Source organism: Epinephelus moara, chromosome 4, assembly GCF_006386435.1.
Source record: "Epinephelus moara isolate mb chromosome 4, YSFRI_EMoa_1.0, whole genome shotgun sequence".
Taxonomy (NCBI): Eukaryota; Metazoa; Chordata; class Actinopteri; order Perciformes; family Serranidae; genus Epinephelus; species Epinephelus moara.
This window is the reverse complement of record NC_065509.1, coordinates 15510821-15537986: the sequence shown is the minus strand read 5'-3', so window position 1 is coordinate 15537986 and position 27166 is coordinate 15510821. Positions and strand designations below refer to the sequence as shown.

At 41.4% G+C, this 27166-nt stretch overlaps 6 protein-coding genes across 6 annotated transcripts; 1 reads left to right on the top strand and 5 right to left on the bottom strand.

Moving 5' to 3' along the window:
• Window positions 1-1441: 1441 nt before the first annotated feature.
• Window positions 1442-3787, bottom strand: foxi3b (forkhead box I3b). The gene is made up of 2 exons (XM_050042296.1): window positions 2903-3787; window positions 1442-2715 (listed from the first exon to the last, which is right to left on the bottom strand). Exons 1-2 carry the CDS (start codon window positions 3501-3503, stop codon window positions 2153-2155), a joined length of 1164 nt encoding a protein of 387 aa, XP_049898253.1. The 5' UTR covers window positions 3504-3787; the 3' UTR covers window positions 1442-2152.
• Window positions 3788-5391: 1604 nt separating this feature from the next.
• Window positions 5392-6456, top strand: syce3 (synaptonemal complex central element protein 3). Its single transcript, XM_050042302.1, has 3 exons — window positions 5392-5399; window positions 5751-5859; window positions 5998-6456. The coding sequence occupies exons 2-3, from the start codon at window positions 5751-5753 to the stop codon at window positions 6180-6182; spliced, it is 294 nt and encodes a 97-aa protein (XP_049898259.1). The 5' UTR covers window positions 5392-5399; the 3' UTR covers window positions 6183-6456.
• Window positions 6457-8738: 2282 nt separating this feature from the next.
• On the bottom strand, window positions 8739-12579 carry lcp2b (lymphocyte cytosolic protein 2b). Its single transcript, XM_050042421.1, has 14 exons — window positions 12502-12579; window positions 11593-11655; window positions 11441-11487; window positions 11283-11348; window positions 11166-11194; window positions 11037-11074; window positions 10717-10909; window positions 10475-10576; window positions 10293-10379; window positions 10104-10188; window positions 9926-9998; window positions 9495-9569; window positions 9161-9310; window positions 8739-8981 (listed from the first exon to the last, which is right to left on the bottom strand). The coding sequence occupies exons 1-14, from the start codon at window positions 12577-12579 to the stop codon at window positions 8856-8858; spliced, it is 1212 nt and encodes a 403-aa protein (XP_049898378.1). The 3' UTR covers window positions 8739-8855.
• A 3201-nt stretch (window positions 12580-15780) lies between these two features.
• LOC126388913 (protein Wnt-8-like) lies at window positions 15781-17821 on the bottom strand. The gene is made up of 6 exons (XM_050042299.1): window positions 17688-17821; window positions 17562-17595; window positions 17332-17461; window positions 16829-16954; window positions 16558-16700; window positions 15781-16467 (listed from the first exon to the last, which is right to left on the bottom strand). The coding sequence occupies exons 1-6, from the start codon at window positions 17744-17746 to the stop codon at window positions 15910-15912; spliced, it is 1050 nt and encodes a 349-aa protein (XP_049898256.1). The 5' UTR covers window positions 17747-17821; the 3' UTR covers window positions 15781-15909.
• Window positions 17822-18103: 282 nt separating this feature from the next.
• On the bottom strand, window positions 18104-20392 carry LOC126388912 (protein Wnt-8a-like). Its single transcript, XM_050042298.1, has 6 exons — window positions 20263-20392; window positions 20117-20150; window positions 19835-19973; window positions 19327-19452; window positions 19079-19221; window positions 18104-18899 (listed from the first exon to the last, which is right to left on the bottom strand). The coding sequence occupies exons 1-6, from the start codon at window positions 20325-20327 to the stop codon at window positions 18333-18335; spliced, it is 1074 nt and encodes a 357-aa protein (XP_049898255.1). The 5' UTR covers window positions 20328-20392; the 3' UTR covers window positions 18104-18332.
• Window positions 20393-24235: 3843 nt separating this feature from the next.
• tmsb2 (thymosin beta 2) lies at window positions 24236-26339 on the bottom strand. Its single transcript, XM_050042303.1, has 3 exons — window positions 26190-26339; window positions 24975-25079; window positions 24236-24708 (listed from the first exon to the last, which is right to left on the bottom strand). Exons 2-3 carry the CDS (start codon window positions 25072-25074, stop codon window positions 24671-24673), a joined length of 138 nt encoding a protein of 45 aa, XP_049898260.1. The 5' UTR covers window positions 25075-25079; window positions 26190-26339; the 3' UTR covers window positions 24236-24670.
• Between the last annotated feature and the right edge of the window lie 827 nt (window positions 26340-27166).

The following is a 27166-nucleotide window of genomic DNA, read 5'->3' as shown; positions in this document are numbered from 1 at the left end:
TTTGCATATGGCTTTGGCACAGTCAGGATTCCCTGAATGAGTTCCGAGGTTTACGGCTCAGTGTGTGAGGCAGGACATTTCCCTCTGTTAAATCAGATATACTCGCCAGCCTGACACAGCTAATAAAGCGGGACTTTATGATCCATCCAAATGCAACCTCATCACTTGTTTTGGAATCAGTTATGCAAATTTTTGACAGGTTGACCGTCTAACCCCCTAACCACTAATACACTTCACCTATTGTGCCAGGATGTTAAATTCCACTCTAAGTGCGCTTTCTTTGTGTCTTTCTTTCTGTGTTTAGTGTAAATGATTGTCATGCTGCCTGTGTTTCGGGGTAAATAAAGGCCTAAGGGAGACACCGATCAAAGGGTTTATATTTATTGAAATAACATGTGCAGGACACGTAGAGAGCAGGACAGAACCAAGGAAAATGATTTGCAAACATCAGTTGCAGTTCGTCAACTTAAATCATTATATCCACCAATGTAGAAAATGGCTGTCAATAACTGGATGGTTTAACTATGTGTTTGAATATAAAATATTTTCTTTGATATTATATTACAGTATGGATTTAGAATTGCTGTATTAAGACATATAAGCATATACCAGAATCTATTGTTCAGATTGTTGTTTCTGCAATGCATCTGACTTACTGCACAAATTCACACAACTCTTCCACACCTGTCTTTACGTGTGCGTATTGTTGGTATTGTTGCATCTTTATTTTTTTAATACTTTGTTATAGTAGGCTGCATTATATTTTTATTCTATGAATACTGCATATTAAATCTATGTTCTTCCTTTTTGTAAATGACAGTCACTGGAGAAAACAACCTATGAATTTCTTTGTACATGTGCATGTGGCAATAAAGCTTTTACATTTACACCTACTGCTTGTACCGAATGTTCTTGGTTAACTTCCACACACTCTCCACTCTCTATAACATTAAATAGCTTTTCATAATAGTGGTGAAATTCATCCAAAGATGCTAGTTAGAGTGCAATTACAAACTGTGCTATACGTGCCTGTGTTTATCTCGCAGCTAATTCACACTTCAGCATCTTTACAGCCTTTTACAGTATAAGCCCCTCTCCCCTTGTAAAGCTGCTTGCATCCAGTCAGCAGTATCTGTGTTTAGATGGTGTGACAGAAAGAGATTTCAGGTGTCGTGCAGTGAAGAGGGAGAGCATGGGAATGTGGATTTTCACCGTTTGGCAGAATCAGTTAACTATCCATCACACAAAGCTCAGGTTACGCCGACATGCAGGTTCTACTCCACTGGTCATCGCTTTCCTGACAGGACTGTTTTCTGTCAGTGAGTGCTTATCGTCTGGCTTTCCCTCTTTTTTTGGGGGGGAGAGAGAAATCATTTCCCTTATTGCTTCAGAGTAATAATTATTCTGCACAAGAATAAAATGAGAAATACAACAGTGGAACTCTAAAACCTTTTATTCATATCAAAAAACACAACATGTATAGCATAAACCATACATACAGAATGAGTTTCGTACAGTAACAGATGTACCAACACACCAACTACATACATGTATAACATTACACAACACATTGACATATTTACAATACAATCAACACTATCAGACTCAGAGACTGTAAGTTCATCAGATTGTTTAGCGTCAGTACTACAAAAACCATGACAGAAAGTCTACCTTTTACCTTTTGTACACACACAATGTAGACAATAGTGTAATTCAACTACTCCTCTAAATGTGCTGTCTGAGCGCTGTGTATGGGTGATACCATCAAAGAGTCACAGATAGCAGTGTGGAATGGCCTGATGTCAGCAGATCAGATCCAGGATCTGTTAATAATGAGTCAGATCTGATAGAGACTAGCTGAAGTGTGAATAAAAGCTGACTGAGGACCTGATAGCGAGGCTGACTGCGGTTTCAGGGAGTGACGCTCGTGGTCCTTCCCGGCTGACTCAGCTGTTACTGTGGGAATCAAAGCCTTTTTACTCTGCTGTCACACGCTATAGTGATCTCAACTGTCCCAGTCAGCGCAAACTTTGTGTGTTTGTGTGTGTGTTGTCTCTCACAGGTGAATCTCTCTCAAACAAAAGTGACCAGACAGGTAAAAAATTCCCGTCAAGAGTCTTTTCAGACCAAACTTTTCCCGCTCAATGTCTTATTAAACTTCTGTGCCCTCACGATGGTAGATGATTCCTGTGGAGCCCAGTGAGGGGTAGAAATGCCCGTTGGAGCCACTGTATTGGCTGAGGATTGGGCTAGTGTAGCCTAGGGAAGAGTGGGTGGGTGAAGAGGAGAGCACAGAGGGAGCTGGCACTTGTGGCACCCACTCTGGGCCGCCTGAGTTGGGGGAGTAGCTGCTAAAGCTCCCAGGTTGCGCAGGTCTATGAGGCCCATCTAAAGGAAGGTGCAGTGGCCTGTTTAACCCATCACTTCCCACCTCAGTAGCTGCTGCGGCTGTCACTCCAGACATCTCGGTTAAGAAGCTGCTGAGACAAGGTGCTGGGCCTGATGATGGAGAGGGGATCCTGTCCGCTGTGGGAGAGATGTTAAGGGAGGTTGAGTGTTTAGGGCTGCCCCTCTCGCTGTCACCTGAATCTGGAGCCCCTGAGCCACTGTCGCCCCCGGAGAGGGAATCGGACTTCCTCTTTCTTTTGCGGCGGAAGTTTCCGTTGTCGAACATCTTTTCGCAGTTTGGGTCAAGTGTCCAGTAGTTGCCCTTGCCTATGATGTGAGATGTTGAGATAGTGAGGTTCAATTTAAATAACTTAGCAATACGCAACACGCCAAGAAAAAACTACAGCACATTCAGAAAGCACTGCAAATGATATGAATAAATCATATAAGTCTTCCCTTACTAGAGGGAGGTATTCATAACAGAAGCAAAAACAATCAGAAAAGAAAATATTACCTGGATCATCCTCATCTCTCGGTACTTTTTTGAAGCAGTCATTGAGTGACAGGTTGTGTCTGATAGAATTCTGCCAGCCCGCTTTACTCTTGTTGTAGAAAGGGAAGTTGTCAGCCACGTACTGGTAAATCTGGCTCAATGTCAGTCTCCTGTCTGGGGCTCCGTGGATAGCCATGGCGATGAGCGCCGAGTAAGAGTAAGGCGGCCTGACCAGCTTCATCAGGTCTTCCTGTGAGGGGAGAGAGAACCAGCTCAGCTCCCCTCCTGGACCCCCAGCTCCGGCAGGACCCAGGTAAGGCCTCTGCATGCCGTAGTGCTGAGGGACAAAGGGAGGACCGGGGTTACCAGGTGGGCCGGTAGTAGCCAGATAGGGCGGTGTGTTGATGCTGGAGCCGTTGAACCAGAGGTAAGGGTTTGGGGAGGAGGTGGTGTAGTCGCTCAGGTCGTAGGATGTCGGAGTGGTGCGCTGAGGACTCGGCAGCGAAGGAGGTGGGTAGTAACAGTCACTGTACATGCTGAGCTCAGGGGGCTCCTGGCCGAGGCTGGGGAACTGCGGGCCACACCGAGGAGGAGACTGGCCCTGGGCCTCAAATGAAGACATTGTGAGATTTCTCCTCACCTCTCAGAGTCTCCTCTGCACCTTTTGCCCTTAGCTTGTCCTCTCTCTCTAAGCAAATCTTTTAGCAGCGGTTTTGTCGGCCTCCGAAAGTCTTTTTCTTCTTCACACCTTTGCAGATATTTGAATGTGAGCTGATCCAAATGGTGGTCTTGGCACTTCCAAGTTGTAGGCTCCTCTTCTCCACCCCTGTCTTGTCTGTTTGCCCTTGCTTTGTCAAGATGTCACCTGTCATACCTGCTTTATCTTTTTCCCTGGAAACGCCCACTGTCTCCTTTGATTGGCTGCTTTTCGCAGGTGAGGAGTCTGTCCCTGCTTTCTCTGTTTTTTTTTTTCCTGCTGTCAGCTAGTTCACTACCTCCAGGGGTTTTGTTCACCCTCAATTAAATAATTTTCCACTCAAGCTGTTACTCCAGCATTAATTGAGTTCAGTCATCTGTATCTTTTTTTTTTTTTTTGATGAGCATGATGCAAATTCAAACAGACTGAAATAATACTGTCCGTTTATTTAGATTGTATACTTTAATAATTCTTTCTCCAGCATGCTACTGCTGCTGTCATGGACCGCTTAGTCATTATGAAGATAAACAACCAACCACCTACAACAGAAAGATGATTTTGTGGACACTCTAGCTAATGTTTTCCTTTTTAAATGTTTTGGATATATGCAATATTTAATATTACATTACTAATACAGCACAGTACTATTTTCTGTAAAGGCCGGGCCACACTTATAAGCCTATGTTATAAATAAAAAATGATAATTATGATAAACAAAGCAATAGCAGTCCTGTAATGGCCACTTTTCACCAGTTGCAGCACATACATCATAGAACTAGGAGAAATATGTAACATTACATTTGTAGGAATAGTGGTCTTATTATCTTATTGTGTAAAATATTAAACTGAAAGTGAAACTTATCTTCCCTCAAAGTCACATTTATTTATTTATTTACTTTTTGAAATATTGCGTGTGTTTTGGAAGTGCTACTGAGCTGGATAAATGAGACTTAGATTGCACTACACTTATTGTGTTAAAGTTTGTAAACAGATGTTTTGATATAGTTTTGATAAACAAGGTGGTCCCCAATCAATCAATTAATCAATATGTCCACCATTTTCAGTGGAAGCATACAAGAAAACCTGAGTTTCTTCATGAATTGAAAGTATGGCATGATTTACAAATGGTAATCCTGTGGGTGAAGTATTACTAAGTTTGAATACATAGTATTTTATTATTCAGCCAATTCAACTTTAGTCTCTGTAACTGGGACTGAAATGCCAGCCTGTTTTTCTTTCATACGTGTAAGCTAATATCCTGTTTGATATTTATATTATTACTTTATTATCAAGATAAGATAACATAAGATAACATAACATAACAACATAATTCGTTGTCTGTCACCACTTATCCTGATAGGGGTCGCAGGGGTCGCTGGAGCCTATCCCAGCTGACATCGGGGATAATGGAAACAAGAAGCATAATTAAAAACAAAACAAAACAAAAACAAAACAAACAAACAAAAAAGCAAGTGTAATAAGTGAATAGTGTAAAAAACAGAGCGGCTAAAACATGTAAACAGTAAAGAAAAAATGCAGAGCAATATAGCCTAGTAGGTAAACACCTAAACACACAGGGCAGTGTCATAAGTAAACCATGAAGTAAACAGTAAAAAAGCTAAATATATTAAATTGGCAGGCTGATGAAATCCTGCCTACAGTGGCTGTCTAATATGTACAACCCCTTTATGGAATAAGACTGTTGATAATTCATAGGAAGTTGACGTCATCACGAAAATGCGCATTGCGTCGTTTTATTCCCTCAAATTAGCGCGAGCTCTTTCTATTTCAAACTGACTTACTGAAGAAACGCCCTCTACCGTAAGTTTTTGCACAGTTTATAATTAAATAACACCTCTTACCCCACAAACTGCTTATTAAAATTCCTGCTAGCGTTTGGGAATACCATTATTCCTGTTGACATGTCGAAATCAGTCAAAAACTTCATATCAACTATAATATCATGCTAACTCGACCTTGCTAACAGTTACACCGAAGCGTCGTAAGATAGCTAGCTAACTAACGTTTACCTTTGCTGCCGTGACCTAACGTCAGTAACGGCTTGCCGGTGCCACTTAAGTTAGCTTAAGTTTTTTGTTGCGGAGAAGTTTATTCGCGATTAACCGACGGCTGATTAAGGTCATATAATGTGAACGTTACCGGTTTGTTTAGATGGCCGATGCAGAATCACTTCCCGAGCCACCGCAGAGCAGCAGCGACGACGTGTTGGAGATGAAAAGGGATTTGGAGAGACTCATAGAAGACACTGAAAATTTATCAGGTGTGTTAACGTTACGGTGTCTCATTGCATTGTCACACGGTGTTAGGAAGACTTCAGTAAATATCTTTGCATTCGAAGACTCAGGTTTGGCTTGGAGCTGTGTTAATACAGATATTATCCCCCTCTATCCACCTGTAGTGCAGCTCACCTGGATGTGTTATGACATGGCGGCGCTGAAGACCAGTCCTGAGCTGTGGGACTCCATGCAGAAATTGGAAGAAGCCCATCATAAATGCAGAGCAGTTGTGTGTGGAGACCAAGAGCAGGAGCCAGAGATGGGCACATGTCCTGATCTTACTGTCATAGCTACTACTCAGATGTGATGTCAAAGTTTACACAAGAATACTGTACTAAACAGTAGGGACAATGGCTGATGGAGTATTTAAATCTTTTAAAGTAAATGCTAAAGCTCTGTTTTCATTTTTACTTGGAAGAAGCAGGTATGTGGACTGATTTTTCTGCTCTCTGGTGTAAAACAGTATGTTTCATTCAGTAATGTGCAGACTGCATCTCTTTGATAGTTGTTACTTGATGTTAGTATGATCTGCAAACTTTGTTTCGTAGGTACCAAAGTGTTTTGTTCTGCTCTGATCTGTTACATTGAATAATAATAATAATAATAAAAAACAAAATAAATGAGAATGTGTTGTGTGTTTTTATAGACATAGATGTACATGCATGACACCTGTTTTATTGTATCTGTGTCATTTTATGTTTGTTTTAATTGGAATGTTACACCAGCATAAGTTTGTTAGATTTTGTGTGTTATATAAATTAATAGTTGACATAAACGGTTTTGTTCTTATGCATTTATTTTTCAGATGGAGAACACAGAGAAGAGCACAGAGCAAGCTACTTCAACTGCCTGCACTGATCTGGAAAACATACTGAAAGGGCTGGACTCCTTGTCTAACTGCATGGATCAACTGGCATGTATGTACAACCAGTTTATCCCCATCCACTCCGTGCACACCTCCAAAATGTCAGTAAGCATCAATTATGCCAGTAAGATGACCTTTATGATCGATTTGCAAATATGCAAAGCATATGATGTAACTGTTACCCTAGATCTGAAATGTGATAGCCAAAAATGGATTATTGTGCACCAACTGCTGCTCAAATTAGCCTCGCTCGTAGATGTCAGTGGTGCAGCATTACACGATGCTACATGATGTCTGTCAGTTCGCACTCTGCTGATGGGCAGATAGGACTAACGGAAGGATTTCCCTCACATGGTTGTCCATCACGCCATTTGATGTGAGGCATAATGTTGCAACTTCTTTTTTTGCCAGAGGGGACAGTTGTGGGCAAAGAGGCTGTCACAGTTGTCTGCTTGTTGTCTTACTTGATTAGAGCTATCTGCTTATTTCAATAACTCAACGCCTGAAAACAAACATCAGAGGTTTGGTGTCAGTGTTGACTGTCGCCCCTCCTCTTTTTTTTAACACTATATTGTTTTGGCTTGTAGTTTATAGGAAATGAAACAACTTTATTTTACGCTATTAAGAAATTGTAAAAGATATGCTTGAGCAGATGTCAATCAACCTGTTCAGAGATCAGAGAGCTGTTGTCAGTTTTGAATTTAAAACCCACTAAAACAAAAAGAAAATTGTTATCCCAGATGTGAAATACTCATTTAGTCATTTAGTTTGTGTGTGCTGTCTCACCCCCTAAAGAGTTATAATTCTTCCAGCTGTGAGTTGCTCCTCTTTTTCATTGTGGATTGCATTATAGAACAATTCTGTTCATCAACACCACACTCCAAAATCAGTCTAATTTAGTTTGCAATCTGAGTGTTTTGAGTGAATTTTACAGTATTTAGTCAGTTTCCCAGAGCTTACACACAACATTTTCAAACCCTAGTTAGAATTTATGTGTAGAATATTTGAATATATCCGAATAAATAGCAGTTTGTCAATGATCACAAACAATTTACGTTGTTCAGGCGAGATACTTCTGTGTGAGTATCGTATCTTTGCGTCAGATACAGTGAATACTGCTTTATAACAGGACAAAATAGAGAGGAGTGTACACTGATAAAGGTATATCATGCAGGAAATGTCAGTTACTGTTAGTAAACACTATTGTCAGCAAAATAGAAAGTAAAAGCCAACCCCAGATTCACTCTTGTTTGCTTTGTTTTTCAGAGTGCTGTGTCCATGATTTTTGTAGCTTCCTTTTGGATGCATGCTGCTTACTGTCTTGCACCTACGTGCTACCTTTATATACAGTCATGACCTCACCTGCATGTGGTGCACAGTAACATCCAGAACACAGTTAGATAAGAAGAAAATAAGAAAATACAGGCAGAGGGCAGTCTCTGCAGATAAAGAAACCCCTACACACTTCCAGGAGGTCATACGTGAAGACTGAGAGGGATTCCTTCTGTATGAGTCTCTACATTGTTTTTTTATTTAAAAGATAATCCTGCATAGTATACCTTTAAGTTTATCATTCAGGTCATTTCCTGTTAGGTACTATTGTCCTTGGTGTGAAGCCTTATATTTTTTGGAACGTGACTTCTAAACATCTTAGAACTGTGGTGACCTGAGGCACTTGTGAGACAAGGTATTTGTCTTCTGCCTGCAGTGCGAACCCAGCTGAGGCAATGTGATCTGATCGTTTGTGTTGGCCACCCTGACAAGTTGGCGTTTCTGAAAATCCAAGAGGCTCTGAAGCAGCAGCCCCCAGCTTGACATGACACTGAGGCATGAAGAACAAAGGTAATGCTGTGTGTTTGTGTAAAACATAGTTTAATGGAATATACACCATAAGCTTTGCAAAAATCATTCTTTCATTCTGTTTGCTAAAAATACAAATGAAGTAAGCAAAAAAAAAGAAAAGAATTATGTAATAATGACCTTTTGTGTTTGTGAAAATTGTGACGTTTGTTTGGTTCCAAAAAGGCTTCTAAAAAAGCCACAAGTATGCATGCGCACAAATTAGCATACAGAGGCAGATGCAAACACCCACATTAAGCTTGGTGTTGGTGCTGGTCAGAGTCCCGCAGGGTGCAGCAGACAACACTGGCTCGGTGCTTCAGAGCTCTGGTCTGTGGCATCAATGAGCAGCAGCGGAGTGTGTGTGTGATGGGTAATCATCTCCTTCACCCCAGGGAAACTCTACAGCACAGCAGCACACAAAAAAAGATGACAGGGACCTAATGACGCAGCGCAGCACAAGTCAGCATCAAACACTCCCCGAGGCGTGCCACAAGATGTGAACTTTTCAGTTTAAGTGAATACAGACTTTTCCTCTCATTTTAACATCATAGTTAATGGCATCATCATTTTTAGTTTACCTTGGTATTTTTGAGGCCAGTGCCGAGGGAGTAGGAGTTGCCTTGGTTACGAATCATAATGTTGTAAACCCTGCCTTCTTTCAGCAGCATTAGGGTGTAGGGGTGCTCAACCGCGCCTTGTGTGCTGTCCCTTACCACAAATGCCCCATCCTAAAGACACAAATATGGACAAATCCATGCACACACAGACACATAGACTCAGTTCAATGTGATACTGCAAGTTAAATCCTGTAAAATTTCACCTGCATGGTTTGTGTTTATGTGTGTGTGTCTGCGTCTGTGCTCCAGGAAGAGGAGGTTGAGATATATGAGACCGTGACGGGCAACACCTGACCTTGTTCACCTCTCTGAGAGCAGCTTCAGCTTGATGTCTGGTCACCTTTCCGCCATACCAGCTGGGATCCAAGCCCTGGATGCAACATAATAAGACACTTATAGTAAGGACTACATAAACTAACTCTTCTCATTTCTCTTTAACACTGACAGAAATGTGCTTTACACTATTGTTGTAAAAGAAATATAACAGATGTTTCCAATTATCCAACCTAGTGAATAAAATGCAAATCTCTTGAGCTGAGAGCAGACATAAGGGTCCTACCACTGTGTTCTTTTTACAACATTGCCATCTGCTGTTTCCCATCTGAAAGTACTCAAATGTGGGTGTAATTGCACAGAAAAGCTCACCCTTACCATGTGTGTTCTCCAGCAAACAAACTAAAATAATGGAAATTATCACTCAGTTGTGGTTCCACTTTTGATTCTCACCTTTCTTGGACCTGGTATTGAATTTTTAACCTGAGAAAGCTCTACTGGCACTGGAGGAACGGGTTTATCTGCTCTGGGAGGGGAGAGATGGAATGAAACAGAATTAAAAAGCCTAAATAATTGTATACTGGGATTGAAGGGCTTGCTACACTTATAAATTGCTCAGGGTTCTGTATACCTGTTGGCCACATCTGTGTGTTTCGGGGGTCTTGGTTTAGGGGTCTTGCTTGTGGATGATCCAGGAGCCCTGTCAGTGCTGCCCTCTTGTGGACATGATGGATAGTGTGAAACAGAAGTTAAAAGTCACAACATTTTGCTGTTCAACTGTTACAACTACTCCTAACACTACATGATAAGCAGCACATACTTGATTTTTTAAGGTCTGTCTGGGATGGGCCAGAGTGCCCAGGCTTCTTGCTCCTGTCGATAGGCAGATTGGGTTGACTGGCTGGTGCTGGGAATGAGAAAATGCATTTTACACAAGGATTAGATCATCAACATCATCAAGAAGTCAGGTGGTTGTGGAGTTTTTAAATGTACCACAGTCACCTGGTGCTTTGAAAGGTCTCTGAGGGGTATGGCTCATTCTTGGTGGATGAGGGTGTGGAGGTTTTGAGGTCCTTTCAGCAGGGGTCGGCTCATGAACAGGATCTATTTACATACATACATAAACAATTTTTTAAGTTCGGCCTGCAAGAAACGGGAACAATTCTGCAGACAAACTGATATGTTTTCTGGCATGCTTGCATGTTTTTGTGAACAGCACTGTTGTCGAGGTTGCTTTCTGCTACCTCTGTAGTGACTGTCCTGATGTTTAGCCAATCCCAGAAGTCGAAGTGGCTTTATTATGTCTGCAGAGGAAGGCTCGTCGCAGCTCTCTTCATAGGCCTCGTCACTGTCTTCTTGCTCAGCTGTTTGTGGCTCAGTCAGAGCACAGATGTAGCTGTCTTCCCCTTTCTCATAGTCATGATCGCTGTCATTGTCCTGACCACAGCCCAGACATGAGGCACAAGTAGTGAGCACAAGTGCAACTATCAATTTGCTCTGTCACTGAAGTTTGAGTCATTAAAGTGGCCAAACTTTTAAAGATAACTGGTGGCTTTTTACTTACAAACTCATCAGAGTCCCAAAGTTCTTCCTGTACAAATACTGTAGGAAAATGAACAGTAAAAGAATGGAATCAGGCCTTAGTAATGATGGCTTTGTATCAGTGGCGTAGTTGAACCCAAGTGGTGTTTACCTTGTTTTGGGTATTTCTGTGCCTTTGATCTGCACAAAAAATAAATGAGAAAGTCATGCATTGTTCAGTTACAGTGACACTTTCAGTAGAAGTTGTAAATAAAATCTGTTTTAGTACTTAAGACCAAAGCCCCCCTTCTTCTGGTCCATCTTGTTGATTTCATTTTGGATCTTAGTGATTATTCTATGAAGATACAAGATATGTTTTTCATCAATATTTTTGGTTGGAAAACTGTTTGATGTCAGTGAAATAAATAAATATTAAGTCAGACTCACGGGACATAAAGGCTGGGGAACACTTGAAGGTCACATGCAGTCATTTGCTGGATGATGTAGATTTGAATATTAGTGAGAAATAGAAAATCAGTTGCTTGTATTTCAGAACAGTAAATAAATGGAATGGCCTTCAGAGCTACGGGCATACTTACCATGAACTGTGCTCCATTTATGCTGCTCTTTATCACTAATCTGTCACAGCCGGATAACTTAAGCTGAGAAGATGTCACACACTTTTAGAACATGTAGATTAACTTTTACTGTATGTTTGAAGTTATATAGTTGTCTGGAAATAGTGCAGCCCAGTTGCCAGAAGAAAATGTTGGCATTGCACATTTCTGCAAACCCCGGATGTGTTACATTTGTTTGTTTCATACATGGCATATCAACGTTTCTGAAGTAACGTTCTGATTATATGTGTATGAGCTCACTTTGTCATCGCGAGGTGGAAGGGATGATGAATGGAGTAAGACCTAGCTGAGACGGCTGCAGACAACTATTTGAGATCAACAACAAATTCTGGCACCAAAACGGTGTATATTTACTCGCTCCTAACTAAAACCAAGTGTTTTTTTTGTGCCTAAACATAACCACACATTAACCACAGTACAGCAATGTTGAAATGTAAAGAGACTTTTCGACACATCCGCTACATATTAACATACAATTATCATAAGCAACATATCTGTGGTTTGCAGAAATGTGTGCAGTGCCTACATTTTTTGCTCATAAGCTCAGAAAAGTGTCAGATTTGGTTTTAAAATATCATGCATCAATTTGTGGTGGAGTAATGCAAGACTACGAACATTGAAAATGCAGAAACGGAACTGTTGCATACATTACTTAATCAGCATGTATTAAATAGTGTAGATTTTTACTTAGTTTCATACATATTGTATAGTCCCTTTATTTAAGATAAATATTTTTAACACTTCAGGTTTTAAATTAACTTAGAAGAACAAAATGAAACTTAAGAACTCGACTGCTACAGAAGACATTAAACTGTTTTTTTTTTGTTTGTTTGTTTTTTTTCACTCATAAGCTGCATTTTTGATACTTACCCTCCTGATGTAGTCAGCAAGGCTTTGGGGATTCCATCCCATCACCTCCACTTTAGAGGGAACACTGTTTAAACTCATTCTTCTGCCTTGTAAGTGTCACATTCGCCAAAAAGTTAAGGGTTTAATGGCAGCAGTATGCTCACAAAGTGGAAGCTCTTGCAGTCCTGAACACACTCAACCTACCGTATAAAATGAAAGTTTAGAATGACATCTCTGTCCTTTAAATAAACATTTGTGGTGGCACATCGTCTTACTTGTCTGTTTTGTAAAAGACTGAAGTAGAAAGTTTCCGTGGTTATTCTTGAGATGTGTGATGTCAGTGCATGCACTCACTGCAGAGTATAGCTATCTCTAAACATAGAGACTGCTGATTTCCTTTCAGATACCTATAAACATTACCACATGCTTCTAACTACATACAGTGCATCAGTTTAGTTTGTACTAATGTACACTAATGTGTTTGATTTTTGACTGAACAGCAGGGCATTGATGTGAGATGCAGATTTCTCAAACAATTTTAAACATGGTCAGCTCTAAATGGACTGAAATGATACTCATACATTTGTGTTGCTGTCCTCAGCCTGCCTTGTGTCAGGCCTCTTGGTATCTCACACCCAGGTGAGAGAGGAGGGCAGAGGAGAAAAGGGATGATCAATCACGCTCAAATCTTCCTAGACCCCCAGGCATGTCTGGGTGAATACATGAGTCCTCCTGGGGGGTCCCTGTGGGAGATCACCCCTGTTTTCCTTTTCTGTCCTGACTGGGAAATATATCCCCCCAGTGAAAGACATGATACTGCCAATGTGAAGGAAGCAGGAAAGACAGGATGATTATAAAGCAAGAGATGCAACAGTTTTAGAAAGGTGTTAAATCAGTGTTAGGTAATGTTCAGAAAAATGTGGTTGATTTTATGAAGTCTGAAAAATGTTTCTTTCATTCTTCAAAACTTGCAGGATAAATAACTGACACTTTATATGGAGAAGAGGGTTTATGAATAGATGGACAGCTGTGGTCATCTTGCTTGTAGATCACAACCAAGCAACAGCATCATATGGGACCAATATGGAACCAATAATGTACTCAGTGGAGAGTGGAGATAAAGGGGTGGATTGGTGAGGACTTCCTGCGGGGCAAAACCTTCATTAACACACAGCAGGATAGCATGGGAAATACAGGACATCCCCAGAAGCAAACAGACAAATGGGAAGGATGGGAGGGAGTATTTTGGTCTGTGAGAGTGTTACTTGATCCTCGTTCAGTAAGGATTTTCTGTCACTGTGTGTGTAGTGGTCTCACACTTTCTCTGTCCCTGTACCTGCGCTAGAAACCTATTTTGTCCCCCCAAAAAATTACATTTACCCATATACAGTATATTTATGTGGAGTTGTATGCTGTTTGTGGCCAGAAGAAAATGTTGGCTTGCATGCTTCTGCAAATCACAAATGCCTTACATTTGTACCTTTCATTTGCATTATATGAATGTTTCGAAAGTGATGTAGGATATGAGCTCACTTCATCATTTGGAGGTGGAGGGTATGGTGGAAGGCGTGACACCTTGGTGAGACACTTGCCAAGCTGCAGACCACTGTGCGAGACCTAATGTGTTGCTAAAGTGGTAATTCCACTGCCATTAATGTTTTCTTAAATCAGTCAGTGTGATAATACGGTAAAACTTTAATTCATTAAAAGCCTAGTCCCTATTAAACTCCTAGTCTCTTTTACTAGCCCAGTGTTGCCACACATTTTGACTAAGAAACAGCTGTAAAACAGCTGGAAAAAAATGTCAATTTCCGGTATTGTATCGAGTTAGTGTGTTTATTTTGAAATAGACTGTAAGCCGTAAATTTCTTGTGAAAACGGAAGTGTATTTTGAAAGAAGACAATGCTATAAAAGGCATTACTTGACAACCAACGCACCCAGGGTACCTTCCACATGGTATCTAGATGTGGAAAGTCCTTGACCAAACATCGATATGTGACGAGGTCAGAGTGAGAATGTGTTGTTTTAACAGGGTAAAGTTGTGTTGTGTTGGTATGCCAGTTGCTGTATGCCTTGAGTGCCGTAACTCTCTTTCCCTCTGATTCACTGTCTGGTGGAGCTTGATCAAATAAATGATTCATATCTGAAGCCTAATATTTAAACAAGTAATGCTCATACTGTTTTAAAAAACAATTTGATTGTATTTCCTGATCTTTGATGAGCAATAATTTGGAATGAATGCCTGTCCCAAATAAAGGCTTTGTTGATTTTAGTGATATAAGCAAATAATAGCCAGGGCTATTAATTGAATTTTATGGTATGTCAAATTTGAAACAACAAATGGGAAGAAGTGGCTCCCATCAAGTTGTCAGAGTTCTTGTGGATGTTTGTGGCACCAGTTGATCTACTGTATATTAACCCATGCAGTAATTTCTCTCTTATCTCCTCATTTACTGCTTCTATAGTAACTGGTCTGTAAAGATGGTGAAGCAGCCTCCTCCCACCCCCCTCTCCCCCAGGCATGGACCCCCTCATGTAGGTAATATCCATGCCATCACTCACTTAGCTGAGACAGTGGCAGATTTATGACACGTCCAGCTGAGAGGAAGATTTTTGCAGAGACAGGGGGTAGAGGAGAGAAGGAGGCAAATGAATGGCTCTTAAGACACAGATAGGCCAGTGGGCGGAGACGAGGCTCCTCTCAGACCTAATTACTTGCAAATTATAAGATTAGAAATTAACTTGCTTTCAGGGTGGAATCCGAGTCAGGCTTATTTATAACTGTCCCCTCACTGGAGTTACGGTGTAATATCTGGACCCCTCAGTGACCCACTTTGCTGTGAAACAGTTAATTTTGGTCACAAGTGTGTAAACGCGTTTCCCCTGGAGGCTTTGATGTATTGTGATACATTTGCTTTGTCTGTGGGATGTGACTCGGATAAGGCAGTGTTGGCCCGGATTATCAGGCCAAATAGTAACTTGTAGCGGTGTAAATGCTTCCCTAATTTGTCTTTCAAAGCCTCTCTGCTCTTTGAATGAAATCAATACACGCTGACATCAAAGTGATAGTGGTTCAACGCTGGATCAACACCTTGGTTAGGTGCGAACTGCACCATGTTATCCGTGTAATCCTCTGTTAAGTGTATTCGGCTCATTCTTATTCTAATAGATTCTTGTGTGCCTTCTCCTAAAATCCAATGACCCTGGGATTTATTAAGTAAAATTATGAAATGTTTCTGTAGTTATTGGCTGGAATGAAACGTGACAATCAGAAGTCTTTATTTCTAACTTTTATTATAATCAAACAAACATAATATTCATAAATAGACACAAGTATTTATACAAGGAGACATGGGAAGTGCAGACATTTAACATCTTAATATGGGCTCTTATTTAACAGACGTCACTGTGATGTAGGAGCTCCTTTTTCACTTGGGTCCACGGTATTTCCGTCTAAAGCCGTGCCCATGAGCACCTTCCCTCCTGGCGCACACATGTTTGATCATAACCTGAGAGCAGTCCTCACAGTTCACCGTGCAGCACCAGTGGAATTTGCAGTTGCAGCTGCTCACTACCTCCGTGCGCCTCTCCTCCACCCTAAGGCCGCATTCATGACACAACCTGCGGCAGCTACGCCTCTCCCACTGGGTTAAACCCTCTCCGTGCTGCACACACTCCCGGCCCTCGGTCCCGTACAGCCCCATGCTGGTGTTTCTCCTGCAGTAGTCCGGGGAGTCCTCCAGGTAGATGAGCTCTGTCGGGGCCACGCTGCCAAACGCGTCCACGATGGCACCACGGTTGTCCGCGCTATTGCCAGCCCGCATGCGCTTTTTGTCGATGTCCAGTTTTTGAGCTTGGCTGTGTTTGGTCTTCAAGTAGTTGCCGATTTCTCTGAAATCTGACAGCTGTGTCCAGCAGGTTTGGACAGTGCAGCTCTCTGACATGCCATGACATCTACAGATGCGCTTCATTGTTGCTCTCACAGCCTGTTAAAAACAGGAAAAGTTAATAAGTGCCAAGCCAGCGACCTTAAACGGTGTCATGTAATAAATTCTCGTGGTGCAAACAGTTCTTACCAGCCGTCCAGCTGCGTTGTTGTGCAGGTTGACAGCAGCCCTGGAGTCTTGACCCGTCTCCTGCGCGTCAACGTACTGTTTGGAAATCCTCTCTCCGAAATCCACGTTATCACTGCAGCCACCCCACAGCCAGCCACGACCGCCTGCATACAAAATGTCACTTAAAATCAGCACCAACTTTAAATATCGAAAATTATAACTGATCCATAGGTCGGCCTAAGTTTTGTGCACAACACGTCACAAGCATGTTAAATATTTATGGAAACTTCACCTATTTTTCCATTGTTGGAGACGTCACAGCCGCAGTTATCGAGTTCCCCCAGACTACAGTTCCTGGTCAGAGTGTACATGACCCCCGCTGCACTGATGGCGTGGACGAAAGAAGTCTCTCTGGTGGCTGGAAGAAGAAATAGGCATTTACATTATGCATGTCATGTGTGGCAAAGACATCTAAAACATATTAATTATAGCCTACCAACTTAAAAAAAAATTAAAGTAATCAGTGAATATTTAGGAATCCCTCTAATGGTGATCTTTTAAAAATGACTTCGGTGATGAAATATATTTAGCTGTGACTTTTTTTAATTACAAAAAATAAATAGAAATGGGCCATTGTATAGGAATGACTACAACATAATTATAATCCATTTCGGCGCATTATGCCCTTTATTTTTGGATATATTCCACACACATTTTACGCATGACGCATCACGTAATTTTTCCTTCAGCATATATGGACTTGTTTTAGGACTTGTATTTACAATTCAAACCTACCGCGTTTTAGTCCTTTCAGCTGAGTCGCGCTGTCGGGACAGTTCCATCTGTCCCACGCAAACTGGTGTCTGCACTCTTCGATCCCACTCTGTGCACCCACCTGCACGCTTCTTGCGTAGGTGAGATAGGCCTGCAGGAGAGGCAATGTCATTTTGTGACCTGATTCACATTTGAAAGGTTATCCTAAACTTGTCAGGGTTATCCCAGTAATTAAGTAGTTTCTTATCTACCTTAGGTCCCGTCATAAGTACGTTACTTGCCACCCTGAGAAAAAAATAGAGGATAAAGAATGAGATTAGTTTCTCTTAAGTCTACACATATAGAAAAGATACAGGTAAACCATGTAGATCTCTTACCAAGCATGTCCTGGGCATATTTTGAACAAAAGGGGCAGGATCCAAAGTATTGAATGCATTTTCACATGCACCGTTATCCTTCAAAGTAGAGATGTTGCTATTTTGGCCCTGCGTACTGCAACTTTTGTTTGAATGGAGGACAAATGGAACTCTTGTTTTTTGTCCCCGAGGTCCGAGAAAGCCGATTGGTTGACGGGTTCAGGAAACGCCTATTGCGCACTTCAAAAGGATGGCATTAAGCTCCACTTTATTTTCTTCCCCTAGGCTGTATGACACCAGGGCACCAATATACAAAATCTTGCCAGTGACAAATCAGTCTGAGTCATGCATATTATAGAAAAAATATTTATTAGATAGCATTTTCAATTAAAAATATACATTTAAAATATTAGACACCTTTCAGACTTCACAGAAGACAGATCCAACAAATTTGATCCATTATCCCTTAAACGCCACCATGAACGAGTGAGTATTCGTGGATAGTTTGATTTCTGTACAGAATCAAATCAGTAAGATCAAGTGCATTAAATAGCATCAGATGATGTAACAGTTGAAATTGAAATGAACATTTCTGTAATACAGAATAATGCCTATTGATGTCCATATATGAAAAGTGATGAGGATAGTCTTTGCAACCAGTGGCAATCATTGCTGGCGCGCACGGTGCCTGCGCCTCGTTTTATTATGTGGTTTTCTTCCACCGTCTTTACGTGTACAGTAATATTTTGTCACAACTTGAGTGCATTTGTCGCACTTCACCGTGCAGCACCAGTGAAACTTGCAGTTGCAGCTGCTCACAACATTGATGCGCTTCTCCACCACTCTGAGGCCGCATTCATAGCACAGTCTGCGGCAGCTCTTTCTCTCCCGCTGGGACATGTTCTTGTTACCCTTCAGACACTCCCGGCCCTCGGTGCCCTGATATCCCAGGCTGTGGTTCTTGACGCAGTAATCCGGGGAATCCTCCAGGTAAATGAGTTCTGTGCGGGCGATGCTCCGGAGAGCGTGCGCAATGGCTCCTCGGTTGTCCGCGCTGTTTCCAGCCCTCGCCGGCTTCTTGTCCATCTCCAGTTTCTTTGCATGCTCGTGCTTCAGCTTCAGGTAGTTGCCCACCTCTCTGAAGTCGGCCAGCTGCATCCAGCAGGTTTGGATGCTGCAGCTCCCAGACACTCCGTGACACTTACAGGCTCTCCTCATGGTAGCTTTGATTGCCTGCCAAGATAGCGAAACAGTTAGTTGGAAATGTAATTAATTGCACTACTTCTTCCTTCCAAGATCAGAATCAATGCGTAAATGCCACCAACAAAAGACATTTTCCCTCCCCGGACCAAGGTTATTAATAAATGTTTCATTCTGACAAACTTAAGTGAGTAATAAAAGTAAAATCTTACCAGTCTGCCTGCCTCATTGTTATGCAGGTTGACGGCTGCGCGTGAGTCATGCCCACCTTCCAACGCGTCCACAAACTGTTTGGAGATCTTCTCTCCAAACGCCACATTATCACTGCAGCCTCCCCATATCCATCCTCTACCACCTGGGGATTAAAAATGCACATTTTTATTCAGTACTAAGAATAAAATGTCCATCTCTCATAATCAAATCTAATTGTAAATAGACCACACATGGCGTAGAAATGTACCTGTCTGTCCAATTCTGGAGTCATCACAGCCGCAGTTGTCAAAGTCTCCCATACTACAGTTCTTGGTGAGCGTGTACATTACTCCAGCCGCGCTGATGGCATGGACAAAAGACGTCTCCCTTGTGGCTACAATGCAAAGTAAGCAAAATACAATGTTAGGCTTTGCAGCCCAAGTTGGCAACGCAGATGCGCAGTGGTTACGCTCAAATACTGTGCGTAAAAGGTAAGCCGTGCGTAAGGGCACGGTTGGAGATTAACAGGGTAACAATGTTGGGCATGTTGGGTGTTTTATTAATGAGGGTCTAGCAAGGAATTTTAGCTTATGATTGTGTCCCCTCTCCATGGAGATCAGAGCGCACAATCCGCCACATCATCCTTTCTGCGTTGGAGGAATAACTTTGTGCAAAAGTGCCTGTGCAAAGTTGAGTTACTGGAATTGAACTCATCACCACTCCACCCCGATACATGTCCTTCATATGATGCAAATATATGGATACACGTCTCTTACCACTTCGAAGGCCGTTGTGTGTGGATAATTGGAGCCTGTTTTCTGGGCAGTTCCACCTCTCCCACGCGAACTGGTGTTTACACTCATGTATTCCACTTTGTGCGCCAACTTGCACACTGCCGGCATAAGTCAGGAAAGCCTTGGGAGAGGAAAAACGGGAAATGTTAGTCATCGTTGCATTTAATAAATAAGAAAATACATTAATTTATTGTAGATTCAGCTAAAACATTTGAATATACAGAGGATTTTACGCACAATAAGACAGATAAAAAATGTGTTTACCTTAGGTCCAGTCATGAGGAAGTTATTCACCGTCCTACAGAAAGGAAACAGAAAAGCCACGTTAATCCCAAGTCATTATACCACCAGCAAACACACATTTCAATGTAGTATTTTTAAATTAATTCCACCAAAAGGAAGAAACATACCAAGCAAATGTAAACTGAGAACACATGGACAGAACCATGGCTGGAAGGAGATTCAAAGGTCCCATCACAGCTGTATTCCAAACGGAGGCCTGTCTGTTTGTATCCCAGATGTGAGTGCCCAAAGAGAGAGGAAGGCAACTGAAGCTGTAGCCAGACTCCACGCCGATGATATTTATATGCTCTTGCCCGTTTGATTGACAGATTTGTCCCGCAGGTAACGCTCCACTGTGAAAATGCGACGACATTGATGCCGCGTCCTATAGACGAAAAGGAGCCGTCGGTACATAAGTGCACTTCAAAGGAGTGACGCAGACAGTTAAACAGCCCCTCAGTCATTCATTCACCTGTCGTTCCCAGGCTCTAATCCTTATGCACTTTTCCCACGAATGGAAGCATATTGAGTACATATATGAGCACTGATTTAAAACTTATTAAAAATGCATCAAGCTGAGGATATTTAAATGATGCCATATTGGAATAATATCTTGGTTTATTGTTTAGGGATTTGAAGAGGGGTGGGTTTCTGCACTGAGACCACACATTTTAGACATAGCATTATCATCAGAAAACAACTTTCACTGAATGGCATTAAATATGGCTCCTAATTATTAAATTACAGTCATACGTTAGGGAAATATACAATTTAATGCCTTCATATGTAGCTGGAAACGTTTGGGAAATGGCACCAGTGTCCCAGGGGGAAAAGACAGTGACTACAAAGCCATAAAGTCTTTCAAGAGCTGATGGTAGCCTATATAGTCATGTAAATACTGCCTCACACATCGGCGACATTGGCAGCGTTGTGATAATAGGATAATAGATGTTTCCCTGGGAAACAACTCGGTGTGAAAACAGTCTGGAATTTACAAGTCTGTAAACACATAAGAGCTTTAATGCTTTAACCATTACATTGGGAGTTATTGTTGGTCATTTTGTTCTATAGATGGTTTTGATTTGTAGAGTTATACCCAAAAAAACATTGATAATTCATTCTAGAAGCGTGGGATTATCCAGCACTTAGTCCCATCTGATTCTGCTGATCATCCTCCTTGATTTAACTTCCATAATTACTGATCATTAACAGTCATCCTGCCAGTTTCTGTCATCCCATACTCAAACTGTGATTTGATGCGAGAGAAGTTACCAAGTTAGTGATTAACATTACAGCTTTTAAAACCACACTTGTCAAATCCCCTTTAAGCCACTCAAAATCCCTTAAAACAACAATCCACTCATCGCGGTGAACAATGGACGGACGGCCGGGCGAGGTCCTCCGCACAATGGTGGAGAGGTGTAGGTGAGGATAATCTCTATTAATTAGATATCGCTCACATTCACTCTGCAATATGACTGAAACCTAGAGCCCCTCAACACCTGGCTGGGAAATAATACAGAGCGATTATAATCGAGCTGCATGACTTGAAATTAACCCAAGGCGCATTTAACGATTTTAATGGGTTAATAACCTGCAAACAATAGTCCATCCAGCAGGGCGTGTTGCAGCATGGGTGCTAGATGGCTCCTATAAACACCGAAACTCTTAAGGACAAGTCACGTGGGTTGTTAAGTGAATTAAAGAAATGGATTTTATTTATTAATTATTAGGCGATTAATGGTCAAATCAGAAATATTGTCACCTGTCAAATGTTTGATTGGATACATATGTATTGCCATACCTTATAATTATTACCTTATGGATTTTATTTTTCATGCAAGTTTGTGTATTCTATCTCCACCAGGAAACGGCAGGGTCAGGACATTTGACCACTTTGCTTAAAATAACATCAAGTAAAAGTGCGCGCTAATTAAATTGTTCCAACAGACATTTCAGACACATTAGGCCGTCCGGTGAGCGCTGACGGGTGATTTATGGCACTGCAAGGTGAGAGAAATGGAGCAATAAAGGCTTAGGAGGTGACAGGCTTTACAGGCCGAGGGAAGGGTGGCAGGACTGGTGACGCCAGCCAGAGACATCAGTCAGGCTATAAATGACCACTGTAGACAGGAATTAAAAATGACCTGTAATAAATAAATAATAGGCTATAAATATGTTATCTAATCCTTAATGCAGAAAAGTCCAATAAATATTGAAATATTAAACAAATTGTTAAACTCAAATCATTGCCTTAAATGTTTTTTTCCAGCATTTTTTTTCTATTTTTTTTGTTCTTTATTGTATTTTATATCAATTATTTTCGAAATGCACCTTTTTCAAATGTCTACTTTTATTCCATAGTGCTATTTTTAGTGTTGCTCTTGCTAAATATTTTCTCATTTACATGACAGTATTGTGGTAATCAATCCCCGCCCCTCCTCGCCTTTCAGCCAACCACATTCCTTCAGCCTCTGGCAGACTCAGCTACTACCAACTAGCAAGGTAGCTCTTCTTAGCTACCCACAGCACTTGTTTTTTCTCAAAGTCAAGGATCCTTCCTTGGTAGGATGAGTCCTTCCAAGGAAGGATCAATTTTAACAAATCTAAGCAGTATTTTCAAAGTCACATGACTTTTATGTAGAATATATTTCTGGATTATATTAAAAAAAACAAACAGTTAGGCTAAATGATATGGGTAATTTGTGGCACTTAGCGCTCTATCACTGCTGCAAATGATTGATTTAAAAACTAATGTTTTATCTAAATCATATTATCTTAAAATGCTCATTATTTGGCAGTGGACACATTGGAAAGCGTAAATAATGAGGTTTCTGTCAGTATTTTTTTTTCATGCTCGTATGATAAAAACTCCTGGAGATATTAATACAAATAAATTACATATTACATATCTAAATCCTGCTGAGCTCCACTGGCGCATTTTTCATTAAAGAGGTCCTGCTTTCACTTCCAGCAAATCATGCGCAAAGAATTGTGGGTACTTTATACCTGCTGAGCATACACACATGTATCCTTGAAAATTCTCTGAATAAAGGACTCTGTCCTTGGTAGAATTTAAAGGATCCTTGATATTGGAACAGTCCTTAGGCAGGATTTGATGATGTAGCATCCTTGAAATTCAGCTGTGTAAGGATCCTTCCTTGACTTTGAGAAACACCCACTGTCTTAGGCTGCACTGGTGTGTCTTTGCCCTGGGGAGCCTTGAAATCACTACAGTGATGCTGATGTTAACATTTACTGAACGATGACAAGTAGGGCTGCAGTTAATGGTCATTTTCACCATCAATTCATCTGCCCATAAATTTCTACATTTTTTGTCAGTTATTCGTTTTGTCCGTAAAATGTCAGAAAATATTGAAAAATGCCTATCATAATCTCCCAGAGCCCAGGGTGATGTTTTTAAATAGCTTGTTTTGTCCACCCAAAAGTCTAAAACCTGATGTTTTTTCAATTAACTATCATAGAATATTAAGAAAAATAGTAGATACTCACATTTGAGAACTGAGATTTTTTTGCTTTAAAATTACAACAAATATCCAATTTTTCTGTCCATTAATCAAGTAATCATCTAAGCTCTCATGCCAAGTAAGAGCTCACACGCCAAGCTAGCTTGAAACGGTAGCAGGCTAGCTGCATCCTTGAGCCAACAAGAGGATGTAACAAATTCTCATAACAATGTGTTGAGTTTTGACGTTAATTTATTTAGTGCTCTGTATACACACCAATGATTATGTGTTTAATATGAGCCACTTGGGCTACATTATTATTGTTATTATTAAGATGTGATCTTAACTGTTTCTGTCAGTAAACTATACCAGAATATGGCCCTTGTATATCTGGTTGAACCTTAAAGTAATGCAAGTTTAACACCAAGACTAAGGCTCTGAATATGCACTCATATGTGAGGTGTGAATTGCATAACTGTGCAGTGCAGTACTTTACATACTGAACAGGCCAGTCGCAAGCAGTCGAGATGAATCATTTGTGTATTTATTCCATGGCCGTGCAGGATCAGTCCATGCCTCATGAGTATGTATGTGAGTCTGACGTTTGCACATAGACATAAAGGAGACAGCAATATGCAGGACTGACTGGTTCCACGTCTTCATATTTATTTCATAAAGAAAAGTAAAAAGTTTATTAAGAAAACATCCCACATGATTAGACTCCGATTGCTCCCATGTCTGTAAACACCCCCCATACCTCCCCCACTAGCCTGGATGCCTGCCTTTCTCTCTGTGCTACATCACTACACCACTCCCCAGTTTGGCAATATTGGAGACATGTTAGCTGTTATAGGCTAACAGTGCAAGACAGGCACCCAGGCTAAAGTTTTTTCCACCGGAGTGGTAAGAGAGCCCCCATGTGAGGATGCCATATACCCTTACGGCACCCCAGGGAGCTCAAGAGCACCCTTTTCTGAAGACAAAGCAAGAGATTGAAATACTGTGATAATCAAAGGAAAGTGCTTTTTTGCTGTGGCATCTCAGCGTCTTTTCTTCATGTGCTCAGAAGTCAAGGTGTGGCATCGCCTTTCCTCTCTTGCTCGATGGCTGGAAATGAAAAGCAAAAAGATAGATTAGGTCAGCAGGCTTGTGTTTAGTGAATATTTGAGAGGATGCTGCTTTTTGGGTTGGCTGTATATCAATGATGTGCTGATGCTGCAGCAAATTGTTTTTTTTTTTCCTGCTCTGCTTGCTGAGCGTGTAGTCTTTTGACAGCAGTGGAAGTGATGAGTAGCTACTGACAGGAAAATTGTTGCAGGGGATCAAGGCGCTTCAGCGCTGCCCAGAAACACACAGACATGAGGGGCACTCACTCTCTTTGGTGGGCAGAGGGTTTTTTTCTTTTGTCTCTGTCTTCTTCAGCTTTGTCTTGTCGAAACGGGCAATCTCAGTCATGTCAGGCTTGTCAGACATTTCGGCTGTGAAAGATGAGAAAGACACCTGAGCACACGGCTTTGACCTTTACTGTCAGCCATCATACTGGTAATTCAGAATAACATAATAGACATCCATCTTTTCTATCAGATACACTCTGTGGTATTAGAGTGATGTTCTTCCGAGTCATCACAAGAGCTGTCAAAAACCTCGATGGCTTTGTCTGATGTTGAAGATAATCTTTTTCTACTGACTGCACAGAAAGGGAGTGGCAACGACATGTGCAGCTCAGACACAGCCACATGGATGCCTGTGAGTGGTCGCTGCATCCCACACATGCTCTGTCTTGATATTCTCCTCTCTCCTAAATGCCTATGTAGCTAACATGTGCCTATTTTTACCTAGCTGTCTGTTCTTTGTCTTTGCTTTTCCCTCTCTGAGGCTGAGGTCTTTGTTCTCTTCCTCCGCATCCTCTCCCTCTCTCTCCTCTCTCTCTTCTCTCTCTGCCTCTGCATCCACCCCTGCAGCCTCGTGGATCCAGGCAATGCTCCACTGCAGTCATATTCCTGACCTAGCCGCAGGTCTGACTAATCTGTCTTGCTCAGTGCGGCCCAGTCACGCCTGCTTCAGCCACTGCTCTGTCAAGAGACTGCTGTGGAAATGTGACAAGCCCACCACCCTGCAGCCAGTCATTTGCAAACCAAGCTACTGTACAATCATCCTCGCTAGTCTGAATTTGAATGGGGCCTAATAGAATTGGTTTGACATAGAAATAGACATGCTGGGCATGTGGCCAAAATTTGAAAAAAATCGCGAAACGAGGCACAGTGAATCATTTCTCGATTACCCTTCAGCTACAAATTCTGTCTATTTCCAGCCCTGCCACATCTTGATATTAACATCTATTTATTTTAGTTAATCGATAAACCTAATCTTTCAAACATTTGCTCTATTGTTCCCTTATCACCATCACCATCGTCATCCTCAACATCCCTCTTTCACATCATTTCACAGCTGCCATCAGCCATCAGCCTGTGCTGATCCAGCCACACCCCAATCCTTTGTTTGACTCTAGTAAAACAGAAGCAGAAAGAGACACACGGACACAGAGACACTGAGAGACACACACCGAAGGACAGATGATTGGTTCTTACCGGTGTTCCACACAGCAGTGGGCTAAAATCCACCAGCGGAGAGAGTAGGGAGGGATAGAGACACAAGAGATGGAGAAGGGAGAGCGATGCGGAAGCGGAGTGAGTCTGCCGGTGTGTGCACGCCTGCCTGCATCCAGGGTGTGGGTTTAAGAGGGAGGGAGGGGGAGAGAGAGAGGGAGAGAGAGAGTGACTGGGAGCTTGGTCAGCCTTCCTCCTCCTCATCAATATTCATGTTCTCCAGGGAAAAGACAAGAGGAAACCAACCACTGATAGGAAACAGCTGAGCTGTTGATGTTCATCTGAGATTGATTATGATAAATAATTTAGGCATTACATTGTGTGTATTATAGATTGTATTGTACAGTGTGTTTGCTGAGCAAGTCGGGACACTGCATGAAGAGGATTTTGTCTTCCTTTATAGCTGATCATTATGGTCTGTATGAGAATTTACATGTACTGTGACTATAGTCTTATATAATATTCATTACATGCTGAGAATGTGTCACAGTTATGACTATTTATAAGACTGCAAGTCATGTAATGACTTGTGTATTTTTAAATGGAGATATTTTCATGTTACATATTTTTAATGTAGAGTTTATTTTTATAGGGACACGTTTATGGCATGGACCAGCGCCACATACCACAGCATTTATAGCCTAAGCTTTTGCCCATCCCTAGATGGACCTTCATACAAATCCAATACAAACAGAAAACTCAGCAATAAAATACACACAAAAAAAGCACAACTCACAAACTGGCTAATCATAATGGTTAATGGGAAGTGATAGGTACTGTGACAGTTATCTGTACCTCTACACTAGTCATAACGTTGAAATTGGGTCAAAGTTATGAGTATTTATAGAAATAAAGTGAGTATGACAGTTCATACCCATCCTCACTCTGAATCAAAGTCTGAATCAATGTTTAAAGGGGAACCACACTTATTTAAAAAATTCATACATGCTATTCCTTTG